Source organism: Pyrgilauda ruficollis, unplaced genomic scaffold (genome assembly GCF_017590135.1).
Source record: "Pyrgilauda ruficollis isolate IOZ18807 unplaced genomic scaffold, ASM1759013v1 scaffold122, whole genome shotgun sequence".
Classification (NCBI taxonomy): domain Eukaryota; kingdom Metazoa; phylum Chordata; class Aves; order Passeriformes; family Passeridae; genus Pyrgilauda; species Pyrgilauda ruficollis.
Genome location: NW_024510544.1, coordinates 259744 through 279577, shown reverse-complemented (window position 1 = coordinate 279577; position 19834 = coordinate 259744). Strand labels below are relative to the sequence as shown.

Here is a 19834-nt window from a genome sequence, read left to right as displayed (position 1 = left end):
AGAGCTTCCCTGTGTGCTGCCCTGGGCGGTCAGGGGAGTGCAGTGCGTACCTTGGTTTGGGAGGAAAGCCCAGCTACTGGGGGCAGTGTTGTCTAAGGGCTGGAACGAGCAGGGGAAGCAGAACTCCTGCTTTTGTTTCCAGTTTGACCCTGCTGGTGTGGGCTGGGCTCTCAGGGATTCCTCTGCATCCCTCTCCCTGGATTCCTCTGCATCCCTCTCCCTGACTGAGCCATGGGGCTGAGGCTTCATCGAGTGTTGTCCTGGTTGTTTATGGGAATTGGGTGCTTGTGGAGTGCTCCAGTGCTTGGCTGCCCTGGGTTTGTCATAGCTGCTTGCCTGGTGCTCTGCCATCCTCGTGAGGAGGCAGTAAAACATCCCCTAGCAGCTCTTGGGGAGGGCAATCTTCAGCCTGAGCAAGGTGAGCATCAGGGCAGCAAAATGGAGATGTGGAGTCGCTTTGACAGGTTCATTGGTACCCTTGGTCATGCCTTCCCACCCCTGCTTGGGCTTCAGCCTCTTCTTCCTCATCCTCAAACAAAACTTTGTGCTGGGGGAACATCCCGAGTTGCAGGTACTGGAGCCAGCAGGGTCCCACTGTGCTCCCACAGCTGGAGAACCATTAATTTTGCTTTTAAAGCATCTGAAAAGAAGCAAAGTTTCGTTTTCTGCCCAGCTTGTATTTTTTGTTCAGGGCAGACCCATCAATTTCCTGAACAGAGACCTCCAGCCCCAGCTGGGAATCAGTGTTGTGTCCAGTGCAGGGCAGCAGCTCCTGAGAGGAGTGTGGCTGCATTTCAGTATTCCCACTGGAGTTTGAGATGGCAGGGACAGCTCCAGGCCTCCTCCTGGCTGCAGATCCACTTGTGCACTTTTTCAGCTTCTTGGAGTCCTAATTCTGGCTGGCTCACAGGCTGTGTGACAGGAGAATCGTGGAATAACAGAACTGTTAAAGCTGGAAAAACCCTCCAAGATCACTGGGTCCCACCACAAATCATGTCCTCAGCCATTCCTTGGACACCTCTGGGGATGGTGACTCCACCACCTCCCTGGGCAGCCCTGAGAACCCTTTCATGAAGCAATTCTTGCTGATGTCCAACCTGAGCCTGGGGGAGGCTGTAGGAGCTCCCTGCTCAGGGCGAGGGAGGTGCCTGAGGTCACCCAGGGCGTTTGTGTGCCAGCCCCTGCCGTGTTCTGGATGCAGCAGAGTGTGACAAACACGTGGGCTGGCGTGTGGGGCCCCTGTGATGCGGGGGTCCTGCGGTGTCAGGTGATGGGCAGGGGCTGCTCGTGGGTCCAGCTGCCCCTGGAGCATCTTTGGGGTGGTGGAGCTGCATCCCTGCTCCCATCCTGGTCCCAGGGGGGGCACAGCACGGCTGGGATGTGGATTGCTGTGGGGTGGGAATAGCAGCAGCTGGTCACTGCATCCCTGTGCCTGCCTGTGAAGAGCTGGCCCTGCTCCTGGTGTCCCTGCAGGTCCCTCTGTGGTGACCTCCAGGCAGCAGGGTGGGACAGGGGGAGCAGCGTTTCATCCTGGACCTGTGCTGGGCTTCTGGATTAATCATTACTGCTCTGAACGAGCTCTAGCTCAGAGGCAGAGCCCTGCACATCACCTGGGACTGTGCTCACTGGGGATCTGGCTGGCACAGCTCTGCTGCCCACATCTGGGGCTCCCAGGAGGCAGGAGGGAACGGAGGCAATGGTTAATAGGTAGGATGGAGTTAATCATCCACTGAATTCCTCAGCTGCAAACTCTCTCCTCAGTATTTTTTTCTGGTGCTGTTGCTGGAAAGGAAGTGGGGGTATGTGGAGCAAAACCACACTGAAGAGCTCACAGTAGCCCTGGTGTGTGCAGGATTTCTTGCCTTGTGCTGAGGGTGGAGCTCCCCTCTGAGAGGAGATGCTTGGATGGTCTGTAGAGCTGAGCAGAGCTGGGATATTTCATATATCTGCACCTTTCCCTTTGGGTGCCTGGGCCAGGCCCTGGAGAAGGAAGTGTCTGCACTTTCACCTGCCTGAGACCCAGGAAGGATCTGTATTTCTCTCACAGTAGTCAGTCCCCAACAACTCAGACAAAAGTGAGAGAACTTATCTTAATTAATAAAATAGCAAGGATGCAATTACTTTAAAAAGTCCAGCTCTGCCAGCCCAAACATGAATCATAAATCTCATAATTCTGGAGATTAAAAAGAAACAAAAGAAGGCCAAATGCTGGGGCCTTCTGTGTTTTGAGCCAGAACTCCCATGTAGGAGACACCTAGAAGCATCTGTGTCATTGAGGAGATACTGAGGAATAACAGATTTCAACAAAATAGAAGGGAAGGAAAAAGCAGAGATTATAATTTAATGTCATGATTCCAGGAGACGAGGGAACCCACCACTTCTTTTAGGACAAAGACTGAGTGTATTTTCTAATTCTTTTTGGGGTAAAGATGTGTGATATAGAGCCACTTACCATAGGACCAGGTACAGGAATTTTTCACATGTGAGTGAAAAATAACCCAGTTGGTGTTAGTCATGCTGCAGAATGTGTTAGCAGTTCAACAATGGCCTTAAACACTGAGTGGGATCCAATTTAAACCCATAAAAGTGAGGAAGTCTGGACTTGGAGCCTGTTCTTCTACCTGTGTACTCAGCTGTGCGTGGAGTAGCTGTGGCATAAACAGCCCAGGATGGTGTTGGGATTTCTTTTTACTCCATTAAACAGTTGTCATTTGTTTGCAAGGGTTTGATTTTATTGCTCCTCCTGTTTCACACAGCAGGAAATTAAAAAAAAAAAAAAAGCAGCCCAACACACAAGAAACAGATGCAAATTTTTATTTGCTCAAATTCAGCTGAAAGTAGGAGCTGGGGCTCCAGGTTGCTTCGCAAAAATGTCTTAATGTCTGATGATTCTGAATGTAATGAAAATATGTAAAATCCGTGCTCAGGCCTCTGAGGTGCTGATCTTAGAGGTCTTTGCTGACCATGGTGATTCTATGATTTGCCTTTTGGAATCTCATGGGAACTCCAGTCAGGAGTACAGAACCCATTCTGCAGTTATAGCAGAGCATGGACAAAGGTGGTTATCCTGCTTCTGGCGCCTTCCCTTCCCTCTTCCCATCCCTGGAAGTGTCCAAGGCCAGGTGGAATGAAGCTCTGAGCACCCTGCTCTAGTGGCAGGTGCCCCTGCCGTGGCAGGGGTGGATCTGGTTGATTTTTAGGGTCCTTTCCAACCCAAATGGTTCTGTGATCCTACAATTCCCTTCACAGAATCACAGAGTTTCTAGGTTGGAAGGGACCTTTAAGATCATCGAGTCCAGCCCATGCTCTAACACCTCAGCTAGGTCACGGCACCAAGTGCCACATCCAGTCTTTTTTCAAACACACCCAGGGATGGTGGCTCCACCACCTCCCTGGGCAGATGATTCCAGTATTTGACCTCTCTTTCTGTGAAAAACTTCCTCCCTAAGCCTAGCCTGTATCTCCCTTGGTGCAGCTTGAGGCTGTGCCCTCTTGTTCTGTCTGGAGAAAGGGACTGACCCCAACTCAGCTCAGCCACCCTTCAGGAAGCTGAAGAGAGGGATAAGGTCACCTCTGAGCCTCCTTTTCTCCAGGCTGAACACCCCCAGCTCCCTCAGTCGTTCTTCACACGGCTTGTGCTCCCAGCCCCTTCCTCCGCTGATGGCTCAGCATCATCCCTGTGGAGCCCCCAAAGTGCCAGGTGTGCTCCAGAGCCAGCCCTCGCCCTCCTGAGCCCCTGCCAGGCTGGGCAAGGGTCTCAGCCCCCCGGGGTCACCCCATGTGGGCAGGCTGTGCCCTCCAGGGCTGCTCTGCTTGGGAAGCCCACCCCAGGCAGGCCAGCAGGCAGCTCTCGGAGGTTTCTTGGCAGGAGGGTGTGGAAAATGTTGGAAAGGAGGAGTGGAGCTGAGGCAGCGTGCTCCCCACTCCCCCATCCCCACGGCTGCCCCCCAAACCTGCTGCTCCCCGTGGGGTTTCTGTGAGGAAAGGGGAGCTCTGCCAGCCTTTCAAGGGATGGGGTGGGATGGGACAGACACACTGCTTGTGGGGAAAGCCTTGGGGTCTCTGGGTTCCTGTCCCCAGTGACACAGAGCAGTGACAGAGCAGTGACAGAGCAGTGACAAGAGCAGTGACACAGATCAGTGACACAGCAGTGACACAGATCAGTGACACAGATCAGTGACACAGCAGTGACACAGATCAGTGACAGAGCAGTGACACAGCAGTGACACCTCAGAGCAGTGGCTGTGTGGGTTCCATAACCCCCGTGCACGCAGCCTGCTGCAGTGACCAGGTCAGTAACGTCCTCTTGGATCTGAGAGGCAGAGGGCTGCTATGGAAACCTGACTTGTTATTATTGTATGGGAATGAGATTTATGATTTCTCTCTTCTGCCTCAGTTTGTGATTACGCCATGGAGCAATTTTTAGCCTTGGCAAGAAGGTGGTTTAGCACAAGACCGAAGATGCAGCTTAACTCAGTGTCTGCTGCAAATCCTGAGAGCGATGCTGTGTCTGAGAGAGCTGGGCAAACTCTCCTTCTGCTGGTTTATGAGTGTCATCCTTCCTGACGTTGCTGTGGTGTCCAAAGTTTAGCAAGGATGTTTACCCAGACCTTGCAGAGTGTCTGTGGAGCCTGGGGAGGGATCAGGCTGCCCTTTGGTGTCCCGCTGATCCGAGCCTGCTTTGGGAGCCTTCCAGTCCCCGCAGGGTGGGAGCTGTGGCTGGTGCTGGGCACACTGCATGCCCTGGCTCCTTGGGGCACTCTGTCTGTACCATTTTATTTGTCTTGGCCTTGCCTTGGTGTTTCCTTGCTCTTCTTTCCCTTTTAAACAAAGCAAACCTGCTGGTGGTTTGTGTGCGCCGCGAACGCCCTCTTACACAATCACCTTCGTGGCTTTCTGGAGAATAGGGAAGAGTAATTTTGGGTTTAATCATTCAACTGACACAGTCCAAGACAGTTACCTGAACCTGAAGTGAAGCATCAGCCTCCCCAGGGGCTCTTCAGCCAGCGCTGTCCATGTTTGAGTCACCCTGAGCCTTGAGGCTCAGCCTTGGGCTTCTTTTAACCAGCATGAATCAAAACAACAACAACAACAACAGCAACAACAACAAAACCAGTCTGTTTTACTGTAGGGAAAACATCCATGAACTGTAAGGGCTGTGACTTTATCTTGTTTAAGATGTCTGTGTCAGCTCCAGGGGCATCTGCCCTGCTGGGTCTCTCGTGGTTCATTTGCCCTTTCTTGGTGAGTTTTTCACTGTGTGATGTGTGGGGACTTTGGGTGTTGGACTTACACCTGGGGTTCAGGTGAATCAACACAGGGCCTGTGCTGGGGAACTTTGGAAAAGCCCTGAACTGAGGAAGATTTAAATTGGCTAAGTAAGAAGAGATTTCTAAGAGGAAAAATCAGTACCAGTGTCAGTCCCAGCATGTGTGGGGAGTAGGCAACAATTTAATATATTTTATATATTTAATATTGAATATATTTACATATATTTACAAATATGTGCATATTAACCTGGGAAGGAGATATCTCTTGGCTGTGCACATGCAAAGAAAAGGAGAACAACCAGCACAAGCAAGTCCCATGAAGCCACCTCAGCCTTACTCTGAGTTCTCCAAAGGAATGGAGTGTTCCAACCTTGTTCTGGTCCCATAGACAAGGGAATGGCCAGCCCTGGCTGGCTGAACCCCAGCCTGTGACAGATGGAGAAATCAAACAGGAGACTTTGGGATGTGCCCTGTCCTTGTCAATGTGATGAAGAAATCAGGGGAAGAAGTCACAAGAAGTGCAGGGAAGAGCTGCTTGCCAGAGAGATGGATCATTAGAGAAAAGGGGGGGCTGTAGTAGAAGGGAAAATGCTGATTGTGAATCATCAGGTGTCCGTGCCTTTCCTGCTGTAACAGGTGGAATGGGCCAGGCTGTGTGTTTGTGCTGGCAGTGAGGTCTCTGCAATCACAGCCGTGCCCTGCTTAGCTCTGCTACTCTTTGCAGGAGCTGTGCCAGGACTGATTGGAATCCCCCAGGCAGATGTTTAGAAGGACTTTTAAAGCTGGTGGGGCTGTGGGATCAGAAACCCTCGCTTGGTCTCCAGAGAAATTGGCTTTGTTTGGAAACAAGATCCACAGTAGGATGCTGAAGTGTGTGAGATGTTTGGTACAGCAGCATTTAATGGGATCAGGAAAGGGATTCCTCCCAGTAGTATTTGCAGGTATTAAATCATTAAGAAGATTAGCAGAGTTGCAAGACCTTTTCTTTTTCTCCTCTAGACAGTTTATTCCACATAATGATGTTCTTATAAAAGGATTAGAGGCACTGGTCCTGTGAGAGAAGGGAACAGGCACTGTGGTGATCCTCCCTTTAACAGATCCCTGACAGGACCTGTAGTCTGAAGTGAGTGGAATTATCCTTCCTCTGATTCCTCTGAGAAAAATCACAGAATCATGGAGTGGTTTGGGCTGGAGAGAGAAAAATCACAGAATCATGGAGTAGTTTGGGCTGGAGGGGCCTTAAAGACCATCTCATTCAGGGACACCTTCCACTAGACCTGGTTGCTCCAGGACCTGTCCAGCCTGGCCTGGGACACTGCAGTTGAGTCTGGATTGTGTTTTTCGTTTGAAGGAGAGACTCTCTTTCCCCAGGCTGACCAGGGAAGGCAGCCTGCAGGAGCAGCAGCTCCCCGTGGGAGTGGATGTGGGTCCAGCCCGTGGCACCAGCTCTGTGCCTGCTGTGGTTCCACCAGAAGCAGACTGGGGCTCCTTGCAGTCGGCTGTGGAATGGCTGCTGTGCTCTCCTCCTCTTTCTGCTGAGTCTGGGTTGGAGGAGATGCTCTGGAGGTAAGCTGTCCTTGTCCTGGAGCACATCACAGCTGTGGATAGCCTGTGTGCCAGCACAGGGCACGAGGCTGGCTCTGGCTGGGGAGGGTGGAGGCTCAGAGCCTTCCGTGTCCTTCCCCAAGGCACCGTGGAGGTTCTCGTTGTCCCTGAGGAGGAGCACACCATGTTCTCAGCCCCTGGTGGCTCTTTCTAGAGCCCCACGTGTCCCCTGAGCTGCAGCACGAGCCCTTTGGGGCACAGCAGGCTCTGCACTTGCTGAAGGGCTGCACAGGAGCTGCACAGGAGCTGCACAGGAGCTCTTTTACAGCCAGCACAGCCAAGCCCAGGAGGGTCTGACCGAGCCAGAGGTCAGAGGTAAATTGTTCCTGTCGCTCTGCACAGGTGGAGATCAGTCCAGGCCAAGGGGAAGAGTTGAGCTGAGGGGAGCAGCGCAAGCAGGTTATCTGGAGGTCAGCTGCACCTTTCCAGGATAAGCTTGAAGCATTCTTCCAGAGCTCTTTCCAGGGATCTGTCCTTTGGTCTCCACCCCATGCCTCCAGATATGTTGCAGAGTGGATTTCTCAGCCCCTGATACTTGGCAGAAGCGTGGACAATAACTCTTCTCGGGCAGATCACGTTAAAGTTTTGGCTCTCTCCTGTCTGGAGTCCAGGTTTTCAAAGGAATGGGTAGAACTGGATGTCCAAGTCCTGCTGAACCCAGGAGATCCAGACCCTTCCTGGCTGCGGGGCCAGGCTCGTGTCATTCCAGCTGTGTCACTGCTGAGGAGTCACTTGTGTCACTTGAATCCTTGGAATTTCAAGGGGCTGTTGGATATTTTAGTGTACAGCACGTGGGTGGATCCCTGGGTGGGTCTGTTGGTCAGGGTAGGTCCAGAGGAGGACATGAGCAGGCTCCTGTGCACTGGAGAAATGTGCATCACCTGCACGTGATCTCACTCTGAGGAGTAGATTTAGGTGGGATATTGGGAAGAAATCCCTCCCTGTGAAGGTGTGGAGGCCTGGAAGTGTCCAAGACCAGGGTAGATGGTGCTTGGGGCAGCCTGGGTTAGTGGAAGGTGTCCCTGCCCATGGCAGGGGGTGGAATGGGATGGGCTTTAAGTTCCTTTCCCACCCAAGCCATTCCAGGATTCTATGAACTTTGCAGGGATCTAATGGTTTTCTGTCTCCCAAAGCTCAGGTCTGCTAGAGGGGCAGCTGAGGCCCAGGCAAGCTGCTCCTTTTCCTCTGTACCTGCTCTGGGGCCTCTGAACATCAGCGTTTTTGAAGCACAAATATTCTGACTGCATCACAGAAGACTTTCTAATGCTGAAAGGAAGCAGCCCAACCACACACATTATTAATGCCAGAAACATGCAAATGGCTTTTGTACGGGAACCAGCAGCTCTATATTGGGTTCTAATTGGGTTTTGTTTTCAGAAGGAAGATATTTAAGGTTCTATACTGAACATGCTGCAAAAACATTGAGAGCAGAGCCCTCCAACCCAAACAACCACACTGGAAAAAGGCTGGGGGAGCTGGAATTGGTGTCAGCACAGGCAGGGGGGATCAGGGAAGCCTGTCCTTTGGCCTCTTCAGGCCAGGTCCCTGTGCTCTGTCTGTCCCTGGCTCTGGGGTCTGCCCTGCCCTCTGATTTACAGCACTGAGCACCAACCAGAGCTGCTGCTTAAGGAATTCCTCGAGTGTTTCTGTTCCAGTAGGGATTTGTGGGCCTGACTTTGAGTTGTGGAGCCTTGTGCTAGAGAGATGTTTACAACTACATGGTGACTTGGATTTCTCCCATGGATTCCTGGAAACACTGTTATCTCAAGCTTCAGGAGGAACTTCTGCGCAGAGACCACCCAGGACTCAGAGCTACCTGCCACCAGAGCACCTCTGCTGCCCCTGTTCCTGCCAGGAGACCGAAATTGGGCACGGGTTGGGCTGAGCCCGCAGCACCTGGGAGGGCTGGATCAGCTGTGGAGCAGCAGGGATGGAGACATCCTCACCAGCAAAGTTTCTGGCTACACACGTGGGATCTTCAGCCTGGTGGACAGCAGAGTTCTGGTTTCTGCTGGGGGAACATCCCTCCTGAGGGCCTGCAGGATTCTCCCTGGTACTGCTGGACTCGTTTCACTCCTTCCCTTCCTGCTGCTGGTTCAGGCTGCCAAGCCTTTCCTTCCTTCCTTCCCCGGAGCTGGCTCTGCATCCACTGCTGTCGGTGCTCCTGCTTTGCTTCAGAGGCTTTTTTGAGTTTTATTTTGAACATCAGTTGCATTGTTATCCTGCCAGTTAGCGATCACTGCACGAGGAGAGGACAATGTCCCTGTTCTGTCACCTGCCCCATGGCCAGACCACCAAACCAGTTTAACCAGAAAACCAGTTTAACCAGCAGACCAGTTTAACCAGCAGACCAGTTTAACCACCAAACCAGTTTAACCAGCAGACCTGTAGGACCACAGTGGGAAGCAGCTCCTGTTGCTGCTGTGACAAGTGCTGCTTTTCAGAGGGGATGAAGAAACACCCCTGGTCCTTGTCTCTGCTGGGATTTCCTTTAGCACAAAAAAAATTGGACACCTGGAAGAAATGTGCTCCCCATGGCAGCAGTGGGAGCCTGGCTCTGTCCTGGCTCTGAGGGAGGGCAGGGGAGCTGGACAGGGGGATGTGGCTGAGCAGGGCTGGACAGGGGGATGTGGCTGGAGCAGAGCTGGACAATGGGATGTGGCTGCAGTTTAACCAGCAGACCAGTTTAACCAGCAGACCAGTTTAACCAGCAGACCAGTTTAACCACCAAACCAGTTTAACCAGCAGACCTGTAGGACCACAGTGGGAAGCAGCTCCTTTTGCTGCTGTGACAAGTGCTGCTTTTCAGAGGGGATGAAGAAACACCCCTGGTCCTTGTCTCTGCTGGGATTTCCTTTAGCACAAAAAAAAATTGGACACCTGGAAGAAATGTGCTCCCCATGGCAGCAGTGGGAGCCTGGCTCTGTCCTGGCTCTGAGGGAGGGCAGGGGAGCTGGACAGGGGGATGTGGCTGAGCAGGGCTGGACACTGGATGTGGCTGGAGCAGAACTGGACAGGGGGATGTGGCTGGAGCAGAGCTGGACAATGGGATGTGGCTGGAGAGGAACTGGACCGGGGATGGGACTAGAGCAGAGCTGGACAGGGGGATATGGATGAGCAGAGCTGGACACCGGGATGTGGCTGAGCAGAGCTGGACAGTGGGATGTGGATGAGCAGTGCTGGACACTAGATGTGTCTGGAACAGAACTGGACACTGGGATGGGACTGGAGCAGAGCTGGACAGTGGGATGTGGCTGGAGCAGAGTGGACAGTGGGATGTGGCTGAGCAGAGTGGACACTGGGGTGTGGCTGAGCAGAGTGGACACTGGGATGTGGCTGAGCCGAGCTGGACACTGGGATGTGGCGGAGCAGAACTGGACAGTGGGATGGGACTAGAGCAGAGTGGACAGGGGGATGTGGCTGGAGAGGAACTGGACAATGGGATGTGTCTGGAGCAGAGCTGGACAGTGGGATGTGGCTGAGCAGAGCTGGACAGTGAGATGTGTCTGGAACAGAACTGGACACTGGGATGGGACTGGAGCAGAGCTGGACACTGGGATGTGGCTGAGCAGAACTGGACACTGGGATGTCGATGAGCAGAGCTGGACACTGGGATGTGGCTGGAGAGGAACTGGACACTGGGATGTGGCTGAGCAGAACTGGACACTGGGATGTGGCTGAGCAGAGCTGGACACTGGGATGTGTCTGGAGCAGAGTGGACACTGGGATGTGTCTGGAGCAGAGTGGACACTGGGATGTGGCTGAGCAGGGCTGTGCTCCGGGCAGGAGCTGGCCCAGCGTTACATAACGCACAGAAACACGTTCAAGTGATTAATTTGAGGCTCTGGCAGCCGCTTCCCTGTAATAATATTTTAAACATTACTTTTCCACTGGCCCTTGCCAGCGATCGTTATTTTGCGCTGTGGAGGCTGTAAAATTTCACTTCAAGGATGGGTTTCACTCCCGTTACAGAATGTGTCTGGAATGTGCAGATGTTTCCTTCGGGGAATAGGGAGCCAATGGGCTCTAACACATCAGCCCTGCGGGGAGGACTCAACGTGCTGAGCAGCCCTATTCACAAAATCCCAAACAAACACACACAGAGCCCGTGAGCTGCGCCCGCACCGGGCACGTGGCTCCCGGCCCTGGGCATGGAAACCCGGGCTCTGCTGGAGCTCAGGAAGGTTCTGGGCTGGGGTGGTCACAGAGGGTCCCTCGGGGGGTCTTACACAGTCCCACATGCTCCTGATTTCTGGAGGAGTCGTGCCAGCTCTGGCTGACTGGGCAGATAAGGTGGCTTGCAATGACGCGGTCATTCCAAGCCCAAACCATTCCGGGGTTCTGTTGGTTTTGAACGGGAAGAGGGCAGGGTTAGATGGGATATTGGGAAGAAATCCTTGACTCAGAGGGTGGCAAGGCCCTGGCACAGGTTGCCCATCCCTGGAAGTGTCCAAGGCCAGGTTGGACAGGGCTTGGAGCACCCTGGGGTAGAGGAAGGTGTTGGGATTGGAGCTGGATGAGCTTTGAGGTCCCTTCCAACCCAAACCATTCTGGGGTTCCATCGTTAACCTCCCACAGGTATCCAAGGGTTGTGCATGTCAAGGACAAAGCAGCTGCTGTGGATGTGCCAGAATTAGAGAAAATGGGAAAATGGGATTTAATTGCACAAAAAATAGTTTGCATGGAGAGCGGAGAAGACTGAAAATTGCTTTTTGTGGAACAGCTTCAAATTAGGGAGCTTCAAATTAAGGCTGTAACCATCCCTGAGGGATATGTGGTAGGGCTGGTCCTCTTTTAATAGGATGATACAGCAGAGCATTAATTTTTTTACTTCTCTAATTTTCTCTTTCCTTATCATCTTCACTGCAAAGAAGGGGAGAAAAAAGCATTGGGGCATCAGGTCCTTAAAGAGGAACCCTTAAAGGGTCAGTCATGGACACAGGGAAAGCTGCAGAGGGACTTGGGAGGACAGGGGGGACAGGACGAGGGGGAAAGGCTTCACACCAGCACAGGGAGGGTTAGGTGAGATACTGGGGAGAAATTCTTCCTGTGAGGGTGGTGGAACACTTCCAGGGCACATGTTGCCCAGAGAAGCTGTGGATGCTCAAAACTCTGCCTCTGGCATTGTGAGAGCCTGAATGAGAAGTGGAAGCTCTTACAGAAAATAAACATACAAGATGGGAAAGAGAAATGTTGGTTGTGATGAGCGTGGGCTCAGCTCAGGGCCATTGAACACTGATGAGCAAAAGAATCTTAAGGAAAAGTCTCTGTCCAGCAAGGCTGAGAAGAGTAAAGAGTTTTTCAAGTATATTGGGAATTAAAGGAGTTGGGTGGTACTGGTCTGTTAATAGATGAACGTGGTCAAATTATCAATGAAGATACAGAAAAGGCAGCTCAGTAAATATTTCTGTTCTCTATTTGGAAAAAAGCCAGGTGATGTATTTGTATCATATGAGGATGATGAAACACTTTCCACTCCAACAGTAACCGAGGAGGATGTTAAACAGCTGCTATTAATGTTAGACCTTCTTAAACCAGCAAGTTCAGATATTTTGCATCCAAGAATTTTAAAAGATCTGGCTGAAGAGTCCTCTGGGCTATTAATGTTCGCTTTTAATGGATTTTTGGGCCTTAGGGAGATTCCCAGGGACTGGATCAAAACAAACATGGTGCCAGTGTTAACAGAAGGTAAATGGGGTGGTACAAACATTTATTAGCCCAGTGTCCTGATTTTCTGTCCCAGGGAGAAAGAATGCTTTGCCTAGCTTGGCATTAGCTAAAAATTAAAGGGGATGGTGTAATTAGTGGCAGTCAACATGGAAAATCCACTTATGGAAAATACATCTCCCAAACCAAAGTTGCTTTTAAGCAACTTTGCAGACGGAGGAGCAGAAGATGCTGACGTTGATGTAATACACATCTGATTTCTGCAAGAAGTCAGAATTTGAATTCTGAGTCAAGTTTTTGAGTTTGACTCAGTGTCACATGTATTTGTGACATTGGAATGGAAAAAGTCAACGCTACAGATGTTAGAGGGATTAAACATTGGCTTCAGAATGTTTCATAGAACATAGACAGACTTGACCCAAACGATTGTTTGGGTTGGAAAACAGCTCAAGGCCTTCCAGTTCCAACCCCCTGCCATGGGAAGGGACACTTCCCACCAGATCAGTTTGCTGCAACCCAAACCTTTCAATGATTCTCAGTCTTTCTGTGAGATGGGAGCATCCTCTGGCAGGCTGGGAGCTCCTGCTCGGGCTTGGTGCAGGAATAGCTGTGTGGAACCTGAGTGGGACCTGGTGATTTGCAGTGTTGGAGCTGTTGGGGTGAGCCATGGAGAGCAGCCCTAACATCAGGGCTGCAGGGGAAGCACCCCTGGGTTGTGCTGCAGCCGTGGTTTGCCCGGGGCTGGGGGTCTGAACGTGCTGCACTTTTGTGCTTTTTGCTCCCAGCCCTCCTGCTCTGGGGGTTTTCTGTCACAGGCAGTGGCTGTGAGCTCAGGGCTGTGCTCAGCATCACAGAGCAGCACCAAGTTTACTTTGGGCTATTTTTAAACGTATCAAGTACTAATCTGATGGCCTCAAATCCGTGAGTTTTCCCTCTGGGAGGAAGAAAGTAAGTCAGGAGGCTCATCAGCTCTCCAGCACTGGCTGTGCTGCAAAATCCTGCTCAGAGTTTGTCTCCATTGCTGACAACACTCTGCCAGGCCTGGACCTGAGTGGGTTTTCCTTTCTCTTGTCCTTTTCCCCATCAGTGTTTCCAGGGAACATCCCATGCTGGAGCTGAAGGATGTTGGTGAGAGCCTGAAACAGGGAGCCTCTTAAATGAAATGTTGGTGGAACTTATTGGAGGTGAAAATCAAGTGACAGACAGGGCTAAAATAGACACAGAACTGTTTTTCCTCAGCAACCACCCAGGAACCTGGAAAATTGGAGGTGTTGGAGGGGGCTGTTAGCTAAAAGTTGAACAGATTGGGACTGTCAGCTGTGAAGGGGAAAGGTTTGGGTGTTCCCTGCCCTGGGAAGGGACAGGGGCAGTGGGAGGTTGTGTCTGTGTCAGCTCTGATCCAGGTCCTGGCAGGTCAGTGTGGAGCCAGGCTGGTGCCATCCCCATCCCTGTGCTCCATGTGCCTGCAGGTGCTGTGGGCTGGGGAATTTGGGAACAGGACATGGAGCTCAGGCTTTGCAAAGGACTCAGGAGGAAATGGCCAAAACCCCTTTCCTTTGGTCTGCTCAGCTCTGGGCTGCTCCAGCAGTGGCAGGGGTGTGGTGGCACTGTCCTTCAGCCACCTCGTGGCTTTCCCTGAGGCTCTCCTGTGTTTCTGGACCCACTGTGCCCTCTGTGTGTCTGCTTTACCTGCCATGAGAGACTTTGCTGCTGTTTCTCTGAAATCCTCAATTGACACCCTGGCTATGGCAGGGGTGCCCTGGCTGTTGTGAGGATGTTCTGGCTGGGCTTGGGATGCCCTGGTTGTGGTTGGGATGCCCTGGGTGTGGTTGGGACACCGTGGCTGTGGCAGGGGTGCCATAGCTGTGATTGTCATTCTCTGATCATGGTTGTGACACCCTGGCTATGGCAGGGGTGCCCTGGCTGTTGTGAGGATGTTCTGGCTGGGCTTGGGATGCCCTGGCCATGGCAGGGGTGCCCTGGGTGTGGCTGGGATGCCCTGGGTGTGGTTGGGATGCTGAAGGTCCCTTCCCACCTACACCATTCCAGGGTTCCCTGATCCCCTGTGTGTCTGCTTTACCTGTCATGAGAGGCTTTGCTGCTGTTTCTCCTAAATCCACAATCCTTTGTGAGCTCCAGGGCTTGGAGCAGCCTGGTCTCGTGGAAAGTGTTTCTGGCTGTGGCAGGAGGTGGAACTGGGTAATCCTGAAGGTCCCTTCCCACCTACACCATTCCAGGGTTCCCTGGTCCCCTGTGAGGGCTGTGCTTTGCTGCTTGTGGCTTTGTTTTCCCTTTGTTTGTGCTGCTGGTGCCTGACAACGCACTGACTGTTCTGTGTGAGGAATGGGAGGGCTATTTCCCAGCTGTTTGAAGAAGTGGCTTTTGATCTGGTGCTGCCTTATCAGTCTCACATTCTCTCAGCTGGGCTGTGCTCTGAGCTCAGCTCAGAAGTGGCATGAAGGTTTTGACAGATCTCTCTGTGTTGTGGAGGGTCAGGCAGTCCCTGCTTTGTGACTCTCATTCTGTGTCAGTGATGCCCAAATTGTTCCCCCGTTCCTTTTGGGGTACAAAACCCAGGTACCCCAGAAGGTTTCCAAGGAACAGCCCACTCTGACTTCACCAGTGTTTGCAGATGGGATGTGTGCTCTGGAGGAGCCTTCCTGGAGTTCTCCGTGTCCCTTGGCTCCACTCCCCTGTCACCTCAGTGTCACATCCCTGTGATCAGTCCAGCATTATCCCGAGCCATCCTGTGAACCCTGCCTGTGGCTCCTTTCTTGTGGACTGCAGAATTTACAGTGCTAGGGCTAAATAGCATTGGGGTTTTGCTGTTTCTCACATCCCTAGGACAGCTGCCCAAGGAAAAGCCTCACCTACAAAATAAATACAAATTGAGTCATAAAAAAACAGGATACAAAGATTATCTACGCCATTCCCTGTCCCAGTGGTGAGTTAATATCAGCAATACCTAAACATTTATTGAAAACTCTTCACTTTGTGTAAGGAAGATTAAGCACTGAGTAGCTCAGCTGTGTAATCCCTAAATTACAGCTCGCAGAGTTCTCCCTTTTTATGGTAAAATCAAATGTTCCTGGGCTCCCAACAGGCTGGCTTGGAGACGTGCTGGGTTTTCAGGAGAGCAGAGCTGGGCACTGGAATTGCTGTGTGTTGGCACCCAGGGGCACAGGACGTGGGAGCAGATGAGTTTTGGGGAAGAACTGGGGATCTGCGTGGAAAGCACAGTGGGATCTGCTTGAGCTGTGCCACGTGTGCTGGGAAGATACTTGGATTCATCACATCTTTGGTTGCTTTGCAGACTTTCCATGAGACAAATGAGCGTTTGCAGGGCTGACATTTCCCTGGCTGGAGCTGCAGACGGCTCGTTTACGTGCGGCGCTAATTATGGACATCGGCTTGATTGCAGTGCTTGGGCTGCTGCTCTCCCGAGCTGCAGCTCCCTGCTGTTGCCGTCCTTTGCCCTGGTGTCACAGGGCTGAGGTTTCTCCTTGTTTTGTGCCACATGGAGTCACCCCTTGGCAGTGAGGGAGGGACCACGGCCGGTGCCAGCCCTGCTTGGTGCCAGCCCTGCTCAGTGCCAGCCCTGCTCAGTGCCACCTCCTGGTCACTCAGCTGGCTCAGGAGGTGGGAGGGACCTCTCAGAACGGTGCCATCCCTGTATCCCCCTCCCTGTCCCCCTGGAGCCCCTTCCTGGCCTCCCCAAGCTCCCCTGGTGACACCCCGGTGCCCCCCTTCACCTTTGGGTGCTGGGAATGCAGAGATGGAATCAGCTCGGGGTGAGGATGACCTGTAAGAGCAGCTGAGCTGCGGGTCCTGCATTTTGGGAGCCCCCTGGGCAGGAGAGAGGGATGAGAGGGATGGAGCACACGGTGCCGTGGCTCCAGGACAGCCCTGCCAGAGCTGACGTGCTGCATGAGGTCACAGGTCCCCTTGTTCCAGGGCCTCCATCCCTGCTCGGCTCCACAGCCATATTTGGGAAAGCCTGCAGGGCTGTGAGGAGCTGTCCTGGAGCACAGCTGCTCTGCAGACAGCTCCCACCTGCAGGGAGCCCTTCTCCTGACCCTGCTGGGGCTGCCCTGCCGTGGTTTCAGTGCCCCGTCCATGGCTGGGACACCCTGGCCATGGCAGGGGTGCCCTGGCTTGTGAGGATGTTCTGGCTGGGCTTGGGATGCCCTGGCCATGGCAGGGGTGCCCTGGGTGTGGCTGGGATGCCCTGGCTGTGGTTGGGATGCCCTGGCTGTGGTTGGGACACCCTGGCTTTGGCAGGGGTGCCCTGGCTGTGGTTGGGATGCCCTGGCTGTGGCAGGGTGCCCTGGATGTGGTTGGGATGTCCTGGTTGTGATGCCCTGGTCATGGCTGTGACCCCCCTGGCTGTGCTGGGGGTCCCCTGGCTGTGGCAGGGGTGCCATAGCGCTGTGTAAGGATGTTCTGGCTGGGCTTGGGATGCCCTGGCTGTGGCAGGGTGCCCTGGATGTGTGTCCTGCAGTGTTTGCAGCCTCACCTCCTGTGTTTGCTCCAGGACAGGAGCAGAGGGAGTGGAGCAGGGGCTGTGTCCCCTGGGGTGCCCCGAGCTCTCAGCTCAGCCTCTCCCTGCTGCTCAGAGCACAGGCTCCCTTTGCTGGGCTGTGAAGAGCCTGAGGCCCCAGCCTTGCTTTACTCTGCACATCCCAGGGTTTTGTTGTGCTGGTGCCCAGGGAGAGGCTGGAGCAGGATGAGGCAGGGCTGTGAGGTGACGGGGGAGCGTTGCTGCATCCCCCTGCTCAGGGAGCCCACAGTGATGGGGTGAGCTGCTCGTGGTCCTGCAGGGGCTGGGACAGACCTGGCTCTGCTCCTGGCACTGCTGCCCCAGGAGGGTCTGTTGGGAGGGCTCTGCTCTCTTCAGAGGGCACAGGCTGTACAGAACACGGCAGAGATGCTCATCTCTTGCATTTCCTATCAACAACCAGGATTTTGCTGTAGGAAGAAAAGCATTCCATTTTTAGATGAATTTTTGCGAAAAAAGTCTTTTGGGGCAAATTCCTCAGAGAGAGCCAAGGATTTGGGCCAGCATTTGAAGCTCATAAATTCAGAATGGACAAATAAATTGTCATCGTGCTGTGACAGCCTCGGGGAGATGAGGGTGCTCACAGCTGCCTGCCACCAGGGAAAGGCCCCTCTTGGTGCTGGGCTGCACTCTTGGGGGTGATGTGTGCTGGAGCTGGAATCCTTTTGCCGTGGAAAATCCCTGTTCAGCATGACTGAAAGCAGTGACTGGGGGTGAGGATCTCCACGTGCAGTTTCCCTCCTGTCTGTGTTGAAAGGCAGAGAGCTCCTGGTGCAGGAGAGCTGTGAGGCTGTTCCTGCCAGGCAGGGTGTCCCTGCCCTGCTGCAGGACCACAGCATTGCCCAGCACACAGGAAAATCTGTGTTTATTCAGATTTCCAGGACCATTTGTGGAAATAATCTCTATCATCACCTCTGCACACGAGTGCTGCTGCTTCTGCTGTGCTTCCTTGGAGAGGTGCAAGCCAAAAGACGAAGGGAAAAAGGAATCTGATCAGCAAAACCCTGTAATTTTTCCTGGCTCGGGCAGGCAAAAGCACACAGAGTTTTTCCTGCTCTGTTCTCAAAGTCTGTTCTGTGTGTCAGGCAGGATCAGCTCCGTGCTGCCATTTGTTCCTGGAGACAGGCAAGTGTTTGCCATGGCAACGTGGGAGGCAGCCTTGGGCATCTCTGGGGCAGGTTGTGTCTGGCAGACGATGGAAGGCTCTGGAAGCTTCTCTGCGTCTCACCAGCCATCTCACGTGTCCCCGTGTCCCTTGTTCTCACCGGTCACAGGGTGTGGGATTCTCACAGAATCCTGGAATAGTTTGGGTTGGAAAGGACATCAAAGCCCACCCCTGCCATGGCAGGGACACCTCCCACTGCCCCAGGCTGGTCCAGCCTGGCCTTGGGCACTGCCAGGGATCCAGGGGCAGCCCCAGCTGCATGATGGGGTAAGAAATGGGAGCACTGCTGTGTTTCCCTGGCCCCTCTGGAGCTTTGGTGCTCCACAGGAGCCTCATCCTTGGTGGTGGCTCAGCCCTGGAGCTGCTCTGGGCCGCGCTCTGCCCCAAGGCACAGGCTCCTCTCGCTCAGACGCTTCTCCGTCTCTGGATGCTTTTCCCATTACTGTTCTGGCAGGGCTCCCTGCACCAGAGGGGCTGGGGAAGTTCTGCCCTCCCTCTGCCTCCCTCCCTTTTTGTGAAATGGAGGCAGAGCGGGCCCACAAATGACATAATGAGAGCATGACATCAGCCTTGGCAGCGGGGCCGCCCGTGCTCTGCCGGGCGTTGTGTGTTCCACGGAGCAAGGGAGCGAACAGCAGTGCCCAAAACCAGCCTGGCCACAGCAGTGTGCAGGAATAACCCCCGGGCTGGCACGGAGGGGGCTGCTGGGCATGGCAGAGGGATGGAGTGGGTGGCACTGAGCTCTCCTGCTGCCCTCAATGCTCTCGTTCCCTCGCTCCTCCATCGGGGCAGCAGCTGCCAAAGGAGCCAGTTCTTGGTGCCTTTTCCCCCTGAAAATTCCCCAGAATTCCCCAAGTCCTTGGGCAGCGGCTGGGGCTGGTGGTGTGTGTGTGGATGCACCCTCAGGCTGTCTGTGAGCTGGGCTGTGGGTACGACAGCTCAGGGATGCACCAGCACCACACAGGCAGTGCTGGCAGGGCTGGGATGGAGCTGAAGGCTCCCAAGGCTCAGGCTGACACCCTCATTACTGAATATTCCCTGATTTCCCAAAGCTTCACCTTCCTCACTAAACCACCTCCCTTTCCCAGAGTATTTGAATGTCTCCCTTAGCTGGGCTGGGAGGTGGCACGGGGCAGTGTGGGGAGCTCTCAGTGACACAGTCTGAGTCCTGTGCTGTAGCTTGGCGACTTCTGGTGCCCCATGTCCCACAGAATGACATTGCGTGGCTCCTGGACACCGAGGCAGGACCGAGCAGTTGTGACTGGTGGCTGCCCTTTTCCAGGAGGCACAGCGTGTTCCCAAAGTCCCCCCGAGCCACAGGAAAGGACATTTTTCCTTCTCGTGAGGAGGGCGTCAGGCTGTGTGTGCAGAGAATGTCAATGGAGAGCCTTGTTTGCTGCTGGCTTCGCCTCTGCCTTGAACCTGCTCTGAATTTCCTCTGGCCTGGCAGTGGGCTGGGAAAACACAGTCGTGGCAGTTTGTGGTAGCGCCAGGCTCAGCTCTGTCCCACGCCTTTGCCTTGGCTTTTCTTGCTCAGTGTTTCCTGGTTTGGATTTTTCTCTGCAGCCC

General features: G+C 53.5%; 1 protein-coding gene across 5 annotated transcripts in view; it reads left to right on the top strand.

Annotated features, from left to right (window-relative positions):
- The window catches only part of PKD1 (polycystin 1, transient receptor potential channel interacting), an 84076-nt gene that overhangs the window by 12338 nt on the left and 51904 nt on the right, over nt 1-19834 (top strand). For 2 of the 5 annotated variants that reach the window (XM_041490362.1, XM_041490364.1), the window contains exon 1: nt 8333-8928. The exons of 1 other annotated variant lie outside the window; for it this stretch is intronic. In XM_041490362.1, coding sequence (XP_041346296.1) covers nt 8594-8928 — 335 coding nt within the window. In that variant the 5' untranslated portion in view covers nt 8333-8593. Of the gene's footprint in view, nt 1-8332; nt 8929-19834 lie in introns of those variants that run through there. 2 more of the 5 variants (XR_005957080.1, XM_041490361.1) reach the window with 1 other exon arrangement.